The sequence below is a fragment of the Anolis carolinensis genome, chromosome 2 (genome assembly GCF_035594765.1).
Source record: "Anolis carolinensis isolate JA03-04 chromosome 2, rAnoCar3.1.pri, whole genome shotgun sequence".
NCBI classification, from domain to species: Eukaryota; Metazoa; Chordata; class Lepidosauria; order Squamata; family Dactyloidae; genus Anolis; species Anolis carolinensis.
Genome location: NC_085842.1, coordinates 197,407,643 through 197,423,242, shown reverse-complemented (window position 1 = coordinate 197,423,242; position 15,600 = coordinate 197,407,643). Strand labels below are relative to the sequence as shown.

Here is a 15,600-nt window from a genome sequence, read left to right as displayed (position 1 = left end):
TGGAGCCATGGCAGTTCAAAACTCCTTAAGGAGAAGGGAAGGCAGGTACATAAAGTTGTTGACAGAGCTACATAATAACATTCAGTGGCATTTTTTTCTGACTGTATTGACAGGACAAAAAGAGAAACACAAATACACACCAGAACCAAAAGGCTCAGTGATGAACATGTGGTGGGGATAATTACATATTTGAAACGTAGTTTTGTTTTTTGTGTGGAGCATATATACAGACCAGAGTAATTCTAATTTTCCCATTTTTCCTTTTAACATTACCTATTACCCTTTTGTGTCCCTTTTTACATTTCCAGTTGGAAGTTTATTGTATTTTTGATTAAAATTGGCACATCACGTGCCTTATTGGAACCTTTCAATGCATATATATGTCTCCATATCCTATCATTAAATAGTGGGGTATTATCCCTCCTCTGATGACATTCCTGCAAACATAAAATATCAACCTTATTAGCTTTAACCATTTTAATCACTCATAATAAGATTTTTTACATTTACCATCCTGTATTTTCTTTTCCCTATTTGTTTATCTTTCCGTCCGTCCCTCCTCCCCTCAGAGTCCAGTCAACCTGACCCATCCCAAGAAAAACCCATGCACTATTATAGCAGGTTTACTCCTCTTTGTGAAACCTTTTTTTCTTCAGTTGGCATCTGGCACCTAGGCAGACATTTATTCTGCCTCTATTCTGTCTTGGTCAGACCACACCTGGAATACTGTGTCCAATTCTGGGCACCGCAATTGAAGGGAGATGATGACAAGCTGGAAAGTGTCCAGAGGAGGGTGACTAAAATGATCAAGGGTCTGGAAAACAAGCCCTATGAGGGGCGGCTTAAAGAGCTGGGCATGTTTAGCCTGCAGAAGAGAAGGCTGAGAGGAGACATGATAGCCATGTATAAATATGTGAGGGGACATCATGGGGAGGAGAGAGCAAGCTTGTTTTCTGCTGCCCTGGAGATCAGGACGCGGAACAATGGCTTCAAACTACAGGAAAGGAGATTCACCCTGAACATTAGGAAGAACTTCCTCACTGTGAGGGCTGTTCAGCAGTGGAACTCTCTGCCCTGGAGTGTGGTGGAGGCTCCTTCTTTGGAGGCTTTTAAGCAGTGGCTGGATGGCCATCTGTCGGGGTGCTTTGAATGCCATTTTCCTGCTTCTTGGCAGGGGGTTGGACTGGATGGCCCGTGAGGTCTCTTACAACTCTAGGATTCTATGATTCTATGATTTTTTTTCCAGCATTGGAGGAAACCAACCAATATTTTGTCTAAAAAGCATGCTTCCGCCCATTTTTCTGAGGCCAGAAAATCTTGGAGTGTTTACAAAAAGTCAACAATTTGGAGTCGCTCCTTTTTTAATGGTGTTTAATTCTGACTGAAATACGCGAAATCAAGCATCTCTTTTAACTGAAGGATTCTAGTTTTGATGAATTAAAAAAAATCTGAGGCAGAGCATACTCTATGAGACAATCACTTTTTGCCCAGTGAAAATATGGAGCACATTGCTATCTGTAGTCTGTGGTTCTTATAAGACATATTTTGTTTTGGTCTCAGAGTTAAATACTCAAAGGAAAAAGCATGTCAAATTTATCATACAGAAAGATGGAAAGGTCTTATTGGAAGTAGTACTCAGTCACAGGGACCAGGGCTGGCAGTGAGAAATCCTTTCCTGACTGCAACACACAGAATTCCTTACCTAAGGATTCTGGGAGTTATACTCCAAAGTGTAACTTCCTGCAATCTTCTGAGACATATATCTGCAAAAACTATTGGTCCTCTGTAACCAGTGAATTTCCCCAATACAAAAATATTCTGCTGGGATGGGAGTTGCAGGCACAGCTCAAGTGCTTAGTGAGGATATTTATTAGACTATAGTTTCCAGAATCCCCAACCAGAAGTGGGATGGGGAGATTCTGGGAGTTGAAGTTCAAAAAGTAACATTCCCTAATGTCTGCCCTCTTTTATGAATCCAGACATCCTAAGAGTGTGCCTAACAGTGCCTCTTTGGGCATGTGCCTCCTGTATGGATGCACCCATAAATCTCTTGCAGAGTGTCTGACTAATACAGGTCAGAGCCAAGGAAAACCTAGCATGGAGCTGAATGTGAAAAGCACTTGGAATGAATCCACCTTGAAATGTAACACTCGCACATAGTCAAGCTTTGTGCACTTGAAGCCTACCCATTCATCCCTTCTCCTCATTCCATAGAAAAAGTTTGGAAGAAGACAGCCTATTACAAACATAGTTCCATCCCACAATCGCCCTGCAGATATGTTTTTTTGGGGAAAGTCAAATCAAAAGGCTGAGTGAAAGGAAAACATAGTTGGCTCTGGTAGTACGTCCTTGCATAGGAATGGGGAAGCTCCCCCCAGGTCCGCCATGGAGATGCGAACCGCTGCTGCTTCTTGCTGAGAAAATGTCTCTAATCTTCATCCTCCTGGTTGCCAACGGCCCCTGACTCCCAGCGTTCGATTAAGGCACTCCTCTGGCGACGAAGGATTCGAGGACTTTTCTCTGACTGTGGGTTCAATAGGGGAGAGAAAGAAGCCGGGTTAGTGAGCAATATTCCAGGAAGATCCCTGGTTGTTCCTTTAGGAGAGAACAGGATAAAGAGAGAAAGTATTTTTGGATGACAGCTCCCACGTTTTCCAACCAGCATATCCACTGGCCATACTGCCTGAGAATCTGGAATCTGTAGCCCGAAAAGTAACTATTCTCAGGGATGGAGGAAGATTTGGCTCCAGAAACAGATTCAATGCCATTATCTTCTGTAAAGAAAAATGGATTGTATCCATTGGATTGAGCCCATGGCTCACCGTTTCATGGCCAAGGTTCATTTCAGGACATAGAGAATGGAGGCAGAACGATAAGTACTCCCTAATTCACCCCACCCCCCAAACCAACCATCATTTAGTACAAATTCAGGCAGTTTCATTCAACTGGTGGATGGGGTTGTTTTTAACTAATACATTTCATGGTTTAGTTGTAGGTAAAGGAAAAGGTTTTCCCCTGATATTAAGTCTAGTCATGTCCAACTCTGGGGATTGGTGCTCATCTCCATTTCTAAGCCAAAGAGCCAGCGTTGTCCGCCGACACCTCTAAGGTCACGTGGCCAGCATGACTGCATGGAGCGCCATTAGTTATAAGCTATAAGTTAGTTGTAAGCTACCACAATACATGAACTGTTGTTATTTGTTGTTGTTATTATTTAGCATTTATGGAAAAATGTACGGACACGTGCACGGCCACTTGAGGCACATCAACATGGTAGTAAATATAACAGCAGATGTGGGCAACTTGTAGCCCTTTTGATATTTTTGAACAGCAATACCCATCAGTCAAAATCGTAAATAGTGAGGATTGCTGGAATGAGCAGTCTTGAAACATCTAGAGCAGTGGTTCCCAACCTTTTTTTGACCAGGGTCCACTTGACCAGGGATCACTTTGACCAGGGACCACTTTGACCAGGGACCACTCTCCAACATGAGTATCAAAAGGGTTATGAATCAGTTTTTCTTCAACTTTATATTCGGTTTCATTATTTGGGGTGCTGTTTCAGAAAATGCATCGGATGGACCGTATCAGCTCTAGTTTCTGATACAGGACATATACCATCCAGTAGTTGCCATCTGCTCGCCCACAGAAAACCATATTCAATAATCTAGAGCTGATGTGGTCTATCCAATGCAATTTTCTGAATCAGCACCCCAAATAACCCGAGGAATAGGCCTAAAAACAAGGACACCAAGGCGCCTCTGCTTCTAGGTGCCACATGGAACGGCTCAGGGGGAGGGAGGAGGAGGAGAAGCAACAGTCAGGAGGCTTGTTGTTGTGTCTTTCATGGGTTGTCAGCCTCTCCCTTCCCAATATCCCCATTGCCTCAGCACTATAACAGGGTTTCGCGAGATCAGTCGCTCCCATTGCAACGATGTAGTAATGGTGAGGCTGCAGACCATATTTTAGTTCTTTAGTTCCACGGACCACAGGCTGGGAACCACTGATCTAGAGGGTCACCTGTTTTCCCCAGCAAATTAAATGTTTTTCCATGGGTCTTATTCCCATGGCATTTTAGTGCATGGGACAGAGAATGCAGACGAAATTCTTCCTACCTACTAATATCAATTGGAGCACATCTTGCTTTCTCATGTCATAAAAGAGTAACTGAGAACCATATTACATCCTTGCCATAGATCATAAATACTGTATATAGGGAAAAGACAACAACATTGAGCGAAATACAATTCCAAAGCTCTATGACTAGCTTCTAAAATTAAAACCTGGCACAGCAAGACGTTGATATATGCTAACTGGTAATGAAAGCTTCAGAGCATGGCATGATGAATGGTAGATGTGGGGAATTAGACAAGATTCTGAAATGTAAATATATGGAACTGAATGCTAAATATAAATATATGGAACTGAATACCAAAGAGATGGTTCATGCCACCATATTCCCTATCTCTATGTATAGTTGTGAAAGCTGAGCAGTGAAGAAAACTGATAAGAAGAGAATGAACTCATTTGAGATGTGCTGGAAAAGAATGGTATGGATACTGTCAAGTGCTAAAAAAGACCAATACATAGTTCCTAGAGCAAATCAGGCCTGAACTGACCCTAGAAATCATTGTGGGCCATGATATGTATTTTGGTATCATGGTCCACTAGAAAAGACAATAATGCTGGGAAAAGTGGAAGGCAGTAGCACAACAGGAAGACTGCATTCCAGATGGATGGATTCAGTCAAGGAAGCCATGAACGTAAATTTGCAAGCAGGACTATTGAGAATAGAGTGAATTGGAGGTGCTCTCATTCATGGGGTCACCATGAATAAGAGTCATAAATAGATCATGATCCCACCTAGTTTCTGATGGCCCTGTCCTTGTTCTCTTTCCATTGGCAGGTCAAAACCGTTTCGTGTCGCCGGGCAATTCCTAACTGACCAGGGTTGGATTTTTAATGCTAAGAGGTCTGTTTATTAAGCTTTGTATAAAGTCTTTTAACGAATGTTAATACCTTGTATTTTTAATGCTTAATGTTTGAATTCAATTCATTGTTTAATTATTTGTAATTTTTTTATATTTATACTTTTATTGATGTTTTTGTATTGCTTTTCATTTGTAATGTGTTCCTGGTTTGAAAGTGTTATTTCCTGTTTAGTGGCGTGGCACTTTCTTTGAAAGTATTAGTTATATTCTAGAAACTTTGTTTTTATGGCTGCAACAAATTATATTGGATTGGTTGAGACTCTATGAGATATTCATTAAAAACTATAGTAAAATGTGTTGCAGGATGTCCCACAAAAACAACGTTTTTGTGGTTTAATAACTTTTTCCCATGTTCTTATGATAGAACCAATTAGGAAATAATATTTATAACCCAGGAACAAAAATCATGTTACATAGTGTTATTGGTACAAAGACAGGATATAAATGAAGGGGGGGAGGAAGGAGGAGACAAAGTGAGGACATTGTCCCCCCAAATAAAAATGCTCCCACCTCTAAATAAAATGATAGTTCCTTGCCCCAAAATCCTAGCATTGTAATAATTGGAAACCTAAGCTAATCATTTAGAAATGTAGCAATGGTGCTATACAATAGACATGTGAGTTTGAACCATTAAAAAGACAGGTAAAGTGACCAAAGGAATATGAACACCGTGAATATAAAAGTTCTGGATATGAACAATTTTCATTGTTTCTCTGTCTACAATCTTAGAAAATTGGGGGACAGAAAGAATTTGGGGCTGATTGGACTTGTTGACCAAGGTAGATGAAGAGCCAAGGGTTCCCTATATCCAAGCTATTACCTTGCCTCATAATAATGCCATCTCGCTAAGCATAATTTTGCTTCAGCCCATGCATTTGCTCTGTAAAGGGGTATATGTTTTGTATCCCAGATCTGGGACTGATACCTGGTTCTTTGCCCAAGTTTTTGGATTCATAGCTATAATTTCTCTCAGCTCATTTTTGACAAAGTAAAAAGAGAGGGCACAAGATGGAAAGAAAAGACCCTGCTTTTAGATACTATGGAAGACACAGCTCAGGAAAGCTCGGTTTTAGGATGAATAAATTTTCATGACTTCGACACGGCCTGGTTCATGGATTATGCGCAAGGTTTTTGGGCAGATGGATTTATGCGCTTTATATGTTTTAAGTTTTGTATATTGTTTCATGTGTTTTAATGCCTAATTGTTTTAATTGCTCTGTGTTTTTACTCTACTGTATTGTTGTTTTATTGGCATTGAACCTTTGCCAGATCTGTAAACTGCCTTGAATCCCCTCGAGTGAGAAAGGTGGGATAGAAATGACGTAAATAAATAAATAAATAAATAAATTTCCTGTGCTGGATAGAGGATTTAGGTTAGGAGATGCAGTCCAAAAATGAATACTTCTGCACTCTAGGAAAGTCACTTCAAACTTGTAGCAGTAGATTGTGTTGGTATCTTCAAGTCATTTCTCACTTATGGCAATCCTAAAATAAACCTATCATGCTATTTTCTTGGCAAGATTTGTTAAGGTGCTTATGCCTTCCTCTGAGGCTGAGAGAGTGTGACTTGTCCAAGTTCACCCATAGGCTTCTATGGCTGAGCAGACATGTCTCCAGATTCTTTGTCCAACCCTCGAATTCCTACTTTCTGGGTGTTGTTGTATCATCATGGAAATGAAGACGGATTTTTGGCATTTGAAAAGTGAATGGCAGCGTCTGTTTTTAATCATATCAATACACGAGCAAATGAAACAAAAGAATGCTAAACTTTGTGCCAGGATTTGAATAATGGGAAATGTATTCGCGAGGAACCTTTTGAAGGACAGCTGAGCACTGTTATGTACCATTTGCTTGTCTATTTCTATCAGGTAGAAAGGATACAAAATTCAAATGCATTACAATGAGCCTATTGAGGCTTTGTGAAAAAGAAGGTGAGGTATGCAAAGGAAAAGATAAGCAACCCTTTTTTTCACAGGCAGCAAGCATTGTGTACTGTTAAGGGCAGTGGATCTGCCTCTTACTTTGAAGTATCAGGACAGTTTGTTCATAGGCTCAAATTGAAACAGATAAGAATAATTTTGGTACCCTCCTTTAGTTGTTTTGGTGAGGTTGATACAGTTAAACTTATCAGGACAGCATGTTGATTAAAGGAGTTAAATAGTTTGAATTCCACACAAATCCTAAGCATTAAAATACACTGCTTTTACAGGCGTCAGGGATGCAGGACCCCCACAAAAGTGGAAATGCCACAAATTAAACTATTTTTGTACCTGCCAAAACATTCTCTAGAAATCTCTAGGTCTTCCACTGTGATTCAATTGTCAACTTCTGCAAGAAGTCTTTAAGAAGCTCATGCCCCTTCTTTGGGAATATGCTATGAGGCAAGTCAGTTAGTCAAGTTATTAGAATTCAAACTGGAAGGGTCAAAAAGATGGGTTCAAATAGAAAAGGAAGCAAATAGCTGGAAAGGGGGAACATGTATGGGAGAGAGAATAGACTTAAAGAACTTAAAGGTTGGCCCCTGCTTATCAATGTTGTTAATTTGGAAAAAAAATGGCAAAATAAATTACAAATAAATAAAATCGACCCTTTCCCATTAGAAACCTTGGAAAATAAGGACAAGGTATTCAGAAACCTAATAAGGGCCCTGGAAGAAAACGGCATCAAAAAGGTAGGGGGCCTCATGGAACCCAATGGAGAAATAATAAACGGGGACAAGATAAAAGACTAAGGAAGTCAAGGGAACTGGATAGCATGGTTAGGCCTGTCCAGTAGAGTTCAGGCTATGAAAAGGAGAGAGGTAGATGAATCCCCACCAGACAAAAGGAAAGTAGAAAAAGACAAAGGAATTATCGGGCTATTGTACAAGTAACTAATAACCTTATCTTACAACACAAAAACTATCCTCATAGAGTATTGGAAACAAGAAAAAAACTTTAGTGAGAAATTAATCAGGTCTTGGATTGACAACATTCAGAAAACAAAACCTATCAGGATCAAAGAAACCCAAAGGAAAATAATCTCTAAATGGTACAGAACCCCCCTTCGATTTGCTCATGTAACGGGAAATATTTCCATCAAATGTTGGCATAAGTATGGGGGAATAGGTTCATTCTCCCAAAGGAAAACAATCTCTAAATGGTACAGAACCCCCCTTCGATTTGCTCATATAACGGGAAATATTTCCAACAAATGTTGGCATAAGTATGGGGGAATAGGTTCATTCTCCCAAAGGAAAACAATCTCTAAATGGTACAGAACCCCCTTTCGATTTGCTCATATAACGGGAAATATTTCCAAGAAATGTTGGCATAAGTATGGGGGAATAGGTTCATTCTCCCAAAGGAAAACAATCTCTAAATGGTACAGAACCCTCCTTCGATTTGCTCATATAACGGGAAATATTTCCAAGAAATGTTGGCATAAGTATGGGGGAATAGGTTCATTCTCCCAAAGGAAAATAATCTCTAAATGGTACAGAACCCCCCTTCGATTTGCTCATATAACGGGAAATATTTCCAAGAAATGTTGGCATAAGTATGGGGGAATAGGTTCATTCTCCCAAAGGAAAACAATCTCTAAATGGTACAGAACCCCCCTTCGATTTGCTCATATAACGGGAAATATTTCCAAGAAATGTTGGCATAAGTATGGGGGAATAGGTTCATTCTCCCAAAGGAAAATAATTTCTAAATGGTACAGAACCCCCCTTCGATTCGCTCATATAATGGGAAATATTTCCAACAAATGTTGGCATAAGTGTGAGGGAATAGGTTCATTTTCCCACATGTAGAAAAATTGAGAACTATTACAGTAAAATAAGAAATGTAATGGAAGAAATAATAGGGGAAAAATTAAAGTGGGATAAAGCCAGATTCTTGTCTCTCACTAAAGAGGCAATAGAACACAGCAATAACTGGATAGAAATCCTAAAATATATGATAGCCGCAATACAGTCTACGATAGCCCGAGTATTGAGAGACAATACAAGATGGGATTTAGAAACTTGGTGGTCTTATAGGAATATATAATCAATGACTTCATTAACCAAAAAGAAAAACAAGTATATGGACAGTTATATAAAAGGAGACTGGTTTAAGAAATGGTCTATTCTATTTGATAAAATAGACGGAGATGATAGATATAGCACCTTGAACCAGGCTTTCAATACGGTTACATTTGGAATCGCTGTTCCAGGAGGGGGAAACGGGGGGAGAGGGGGGGCACAGGTAATGGAAGATACACATCTAAGAATGTATAAAGTGACATATAAGGTAAAGTTATTTTTGGAATAATGTACAGTATATCGAGATAAGACTTGTATGGCAAAAGTTTGTTAATTAAATGGATGTATCAATAAAAAAACTATAAAAATATAAAATATATAAACTTTATACTTTAAACTTCATTACGGTCCATGGAGTTTAAAGTTTATTAAAAGTTTAAAAAATATATAAAAACATTGCTCAAAAAAAGGAAGCTCATGCAAGAGTCTGGTTTGTAAAAAAGGGGGAAATACTTCCTTTTGATGGATAGATAAATAGATTTGTTTATTGATTAGTCCTCTGACCAAATCAACAGGAAAAGACAAAAGACAAGTATACAAAGACACAATAAACACAAATCTCTTATATAGATATTCACACTGTAGTTGTGGCCTGTAGCTATATGAATCTACTGTGGATATGAGATCACTCTCCTATGAAAAGGCAACAAGAACAGCTAAACTAATCACAAGGGATATTTCTACTAACAATATGAAAGTTTTTAGCCTGTATTGTTATTTTAGATTAGGGTGGGCAAACGTTAGCCTTCCAGATGCCGGGCTCCAATTCCCAGCACCCCTCACCATTGGGTGTGCAGGCTAGGTATGATAGGGGATGCACTCCAAAGAGCCAGCACTTGCACAAGCAATTCTGGACCATAAGGCAGCTGTGGTCCAATTTACACAGCTTATCTTCCTAAGGGAAAAGGGAGCAAAGTGTAATATAGGGTGAGTGTGACTTCATCTTCCATGATAGATCTATGAGTATTTAGGTTAATAGCAGATCTCATAGTCAGCCCCAGAGACATTTATAGTATTAATCCAGAGTGGGCTATACCACCCCCCTAGACTGAATGTGGCCCACTGTAGTTTCTGGTTCTTCTTCCACAGCTAAAGCCACATCACTAACTAACATTTGACAGCTTCACAAACACAAGAAAGGTTTATACAATTATAGTAGATCACGGGTCCTCAAACTTTTTTTTAAGCATCCTGTCCCTTTGGGGAGATAGAGCAGTCTACAAATAACATTTATATAATAATAATAATAATAATAATAATAATAATAATAATAATAATGATGAAATCCAGCATATCTATCTTGTTTGCTGTGTCATACAATAATAATAATAATAATAATAATAATAATAATAATAATAATAATAATACTTCTTTGTGTTGGCCGGAATCACAGGGTTGTTGTGTGTTTTCCGGGCTGTATGGCTTTATTCCAGAAGCATTATCTCCTGAAGTTTTGCCCACATCTATGGCAGGCATCCTCAGAAGTTGTGAGGATACCTTACAACCTCTGAGGATGCTTGTCATAGATGTGGGCAAAATGTTAGAAGAGAATGCTTCTGAAATATGGCCATACAGCCCGGAAAATATATAACAACCCTGTGATTCCGGCCATGAAGGCCTTCGACAACACAAAGAAGTATTATTATTTTATTATGACACAGCAAACAAGATAGATATGCTGGATATCGTATCACAAAATCACAAGTCGAACACTTCCCAAGTGTTGTTGTTGTTGTTGTTGTTGTTGTTGTTGTTGTTGTTGTTATTATTATTATTATTATTATTATTATTATTATTATTATTATTATTTAAGCCAAGGGCCGGTTCATGTTTCCTCAGTCTGTTAGGGGCTGCACTATAGTTTGGAAAAAAGCATGAGCAAATTCCTATGCACACTGCACATATCTTATTGGCTATGAAAAAAAATATGAAAGAACAATACAATATTTGAAACGAAGAACAATTTTGACCAACATAAACTTACTAGTATTTCAATGGGAAGAGTGGATCTGCTTTTGGACAATGAGATAGTCAAGTGAATTTGGATTGTTGTTGTTGTGTGCCTTCAAATTGTTTCTGATTTAAGGTCAACATAAGTCTAAAGTTTAGGGTGGGGACCGGGGAGGACTGCATCCGGCCCGCAGATCTTAACTTGGGGACCCCTGTTGTAGATTGACACTGCTTAAATGTGGTTTCTTTTTAAAAAAAATATTTTTATTTCATCAATCCTGGGCTTTGGGAGGAGCCTCTGCAATTCTCAGGCAGGGAATCATAGAATGTGGCCATGAAGATTCAAAAGGAATCACAAAGCCAAAATGTGTACAGAGGGGGGCGACTAAAATGATCAAGGGTTTGGAGAACAAGCCCCATGAGGAGCGGCTTAAAGAGCTGGGCATGTTTAGCCTGCAGAAGAGAAGGCTGAGAGGAGATATGATGAGGGCTATGTATAAATATGTGAGGGGAAGTCATAGGGAGGAGGGAGCAGGCTTGTTTTCTGCTGCCCTGGAGACTAGGACGCTGCCCACTCTGATGCTGGTGAACACATTTCAATAACCATATTAGGTTTCATTCATATATTTGAAAGCATATGTGGCTCTGGCAAGATCAGCCTCTGCACCTTGCTGCTGGGTCAATGGTTTTTTTGTAAAGGCATTTATCTGCTGGAGAATTGCCTCGTTGGTCCTTTTGTACTCCAATATTAGAGACTGCTTTGCCTGCGAAGTGAGATCTATAGTTGTGCATCCTAGCATATCTGCATGGATTGAAGCTCTCTGCCACAGACATATTTGCGAGTCCTAAGCACAGGCACAGCACAAGTTCTAACTCTGAGATGTAACCACAACTATCGGTCTGATTGTTACCTGGTGGAGCCCATTCACATGGGAAGTCTCAGAAGAGGTTGGTGGAGGCCATGTCACCTCCAGCTTCTTGCAGGAAGGTCTTTCTGCAAAGGAGGGAGAAGAAAAGAGAAAGAGACAGTTACACAGAGCATAATGTCAATAATAACACTGTTTTTGAGCATGGGTACTCAACATGAAATAACTGTGGCCAACCCAATGGTGTCACTAAGAAGGGTGCAAACTGCTTCAAAGGACTGTTTATAGCATTGTTGTGCTGTGTTTCAGCAAAATGTATTTTTAAATAAGAATATCCTTATGCCCAGATATGACAAAAGCATTTTTGTAAGCCCAGATTAAATGTACTTATATCACTATACCTACAGACTAAAACCCAAAGCTGATTTGTTTTTTGAACCTTTTAGTACTCATGCACTGCCATCTTTACGATCCAAATACAATTACACTTCGAATTCTGTAATTTCATCATTTCATTTTGCTCTTTTTGTTGCTGCTAGTTTTATACAGTTGTTAATTTTGTCCTTGGAGCCCCTGCAGTGGGTTAAACTGCTGAGCTGCTGAACTTGCTGACCGAAAGGTCGGCGGTTCGGCCACATGATCTTGGAGGTGTCTTTGGCTTAGAAATTTAGATTTGTATTGTCGAAAGCCTTCAACAATACAAATGGAGATGAGTACCAACCCCCTGAGTTGGACACAACTAGACTTAATGTCTGGGGGAAACCCTTACTTTTACCTCATTTTGTCCTTTCTTCCTGATGTTTTACCGACAATATTGTGGTCTGGTACTGAAGGAGATCAGTGTGGCTGACACTGTGAGTTAATACACTGGGTGAAACCAACCCTAGTGATCGGACCAAGCTACTCGTATCTAGGATTGATGGAAGGCGTTTCAGTTTTGAGGGTGTGTAACCTAACCTTTGACACATCAGCCAAGAAATCTAAAAAGAGTCATGCAAGTGTCTGGGATCTTTGTCTGAGTCACAGAGACCTGCCCCACTGAATCTCAGGATCTCTCCTGCGCTTTACTCACACCTACTGAGGAAAACCTGGTTTCTGTTTCTGTCTGGCCTTTGTTAATGTTCAACCTTATGTGTGTAACTGTACTCAGGTAAATAAATTACCACCCATTAGGTACACATTGGGAAACTGTTAACTGCCAAGTTCTCATCCTGTAACTGGAGGCCTCACCTATGTATTTATTTTAGATCCAACACGAGGTCAAGGCTTCGGAAGGTCACATTGAGCTAGAACCAGGTAGGGAAAAGATACTTGAAATAATTACACTATGTAACAAAATTTGAAAAAGAAATCTGTTCCTGGTTTGAAAGTGTTATTTCCTGTTTAATTATGCTGTACTTACTTTGAAAGTAGTTGTTATACTCCAGAAACTGTTTTGTGGCTACCACGAACTACGTATGCTGAAGTGATTGAGACTTTATGAGATATTCATTGAAAAACTATAGCAAAATATGCTGCAGGATGTCTTACAAAAACAAAGTTTTTGCAGTTTAATAATCTTTTCTCATGTTTTTATGATAGAACCAATTACGAGATAACATTTATAACCCAGGAACAAAAAATGTGTTACATAGTGTTATCATCACTAATGTGATGAACACAGTGGGTTACCACATCTGAAGTGTTTGACTCTGGAATTTAATCAATGTAATGAAGTGACAGGGTAACCCATTGATAGATATAACCCACTGGGTAATCCATTGATATCAGCTTGATATCTAACTGGGGATTTGAACCCAGCTCTTCCCAGAGTGTGTGACACCTTAACCGATACAGTACTTTGTGCATTTGTGTAGAAGAGGCAAGGAAATGAAGTGTTAGACCTCAATAAGTCAGCTAAAGCCTTCTCTAGAAACATTTTCATTGAGTGTCTTCTAGACAATAAAAACCATTGTTGGTCCATTTTGGTACAGGGACAGGGCCGGCCCCACCATGGAGGCCACGTGAGGCCGCCGCCTCGGGCGCAGGTCCGGGGGGGTGCCGTCAGGCTGGGCGGGAGGCGGGGCACCGCCCTGACGGTGCCCCGCCTCCCGCCCAGTGCGCCCTGGCCTGGCTGGCCTTGCCCGGCCGGCTGCCGGCTGGTTAAGGCCAGCCAGGCCACAAGGCTTGCCCGGCCAGCTGCCACAAGGCCAGGGCGTACTAGGCGCGAGGCGGGGCACCGTCAGGGCGGTGCCCTGCCCCCCCGCCCAGCGTGCCCTGGCCCCGCCTCCCACGCCGCATGGGAGGCGGGGCCAGGGCGCAGGAGGCGGCGCCGGTGGGGGGGGGTGCTTTTCAGCACCCCCGCTTAACATTAAAATTTATCTCTGGCCGGCCCTGTACAGGGATAGAAGCTGTATTAACAAATCTTTCTGTTCTGTTTAAGCCAGAACAAAAGGTGTCAGATCTGCCTGAAAACTCCAACTTAGCAACAACATACTTTATTAGCTCCCTAAAGATCAAGTATCCCAACCTTGAAGCTGGGTATTCCTGGGAGACTGAAACTATTATCCTACAGGTTTCTGTGTATTCTATGCTTTTACTGCCTGATCTGTACACATCTATTTTCTTTATGAGCCAGCAAACCCAGTCACTGGCTCAAGGTCACCCATAAAATGAATTCATAGCTGAATGGGATTTGATTTGTCAGACCCAGTATTTCCGTTCAGCTGGAGACCAAACTGGTTTCCAGACAGTGCTGAGGCCAGGGCTGGGTGGATATGGCAAAATTCAATGCAAGTGCAAAATGCAACATTTGGCACCAAATGCCCTGGATTCCTGGGTTTTGCTATTATCGAGCTTGGCAGCATGCAAACTGAAAAGATCCTAATGAGGCTATTCTGAAAGTGGAGAATTTCCAAGATCATTTGCAGTTTTGCAAGAGGAATTAATAGAGATTTATCTCATTGCAAACAGGCTTTATATGTGTTGCAGGATAGAATCCCAGAAATACCACAATTTTGGCTTTGGTGTTAGCCACCATTTCTTCTTCTTTGGAGATACAGTGGGCCTTCAGCTATGGTTGGTTGAGTTTGTGGATGTAGAATCTGTGAATACGGAGGGCTGACTGTATTTAATGAGATGTTGGATGGCCATCTCTAAGGAGGGCTTTGGTCATGCATTCCTACATGCGAACAGTGGTTCTGAACCTGGGGTCCCCAGATGTTTTTGGCCTCCAACTCCCAGAAATCCCAGCCAGTTTACCAGCTGTTAGGATTTCTGGGAGATGAAAGCCAAAAATATCTGGGGACCCCAGATTGAGAATCACTGATGCAGAGGATGGCACTAGAGATATCTTCCAACTCTGTCATAGTTTGATTTTATGACCCTTAACTGAACTTCTGAAGGATGTCAGCTTCAACGAAACAGTCAGTGTTTTGATCTTAGGGAAGCACAGGAATGCTTGAGAAAAGAGAAAATTACTATTTTGTACAACTTCAAGAACACTCCTCCCCACTCCGCCCCCACCCCAAGATATAATGGTTGCGGTGTTCCAAGACATATCGTTACCAAAAGTAACATTTCCAAGCCAAGAATGTGCGGGCAATAGCTATTCAAATCTCAGAAACTGGAGTAGTAGCTGGGCTGAGGTCTTCAGCCATTAAAAAAATAGGTGTTATATACCCCACTTGTTTCCTGACTCCATAACAAATAATAATTATATGGAAGAACGAAAAGGACAGCTTAAACC

The 15,600-nt window shown here is 40.6% G+C and overlaps 1 protein-coding gene across 2 annotated transcripts in view; it reads right to left on the bottom strand.

Moving 5' to 3' along the window:
• Window positions 1-1,343: 1,343 nt before the first annotated feature.
• The window catches only part of misp3 (MISP family member 3), a 48,164-nt gene continuing 33,907 nt past the window's right edge, over window positions 1,344-15,600 (bottom strand). For both annotated transcript variants that reach the window (XM_008103720.3, XM_003216766.4), the window contains exons 3-4: window positions 11,919-12,001; window positions 1,344-2,524 (exon numbers count right to left, since the gene is read on the bottom strand). In XM_008103720.3, the coding sequence (XP_008101927.2) occupies window positions 2,429-2,524; window positions 11,919-12,001 (179 nt within the window). In that variant the 3' untranslated portion in view covers window positions 1,344-2,428. The remainder of the gene's footprint in view (window positions 2,525-11,918; window positions 12,002-15,600) is intronic.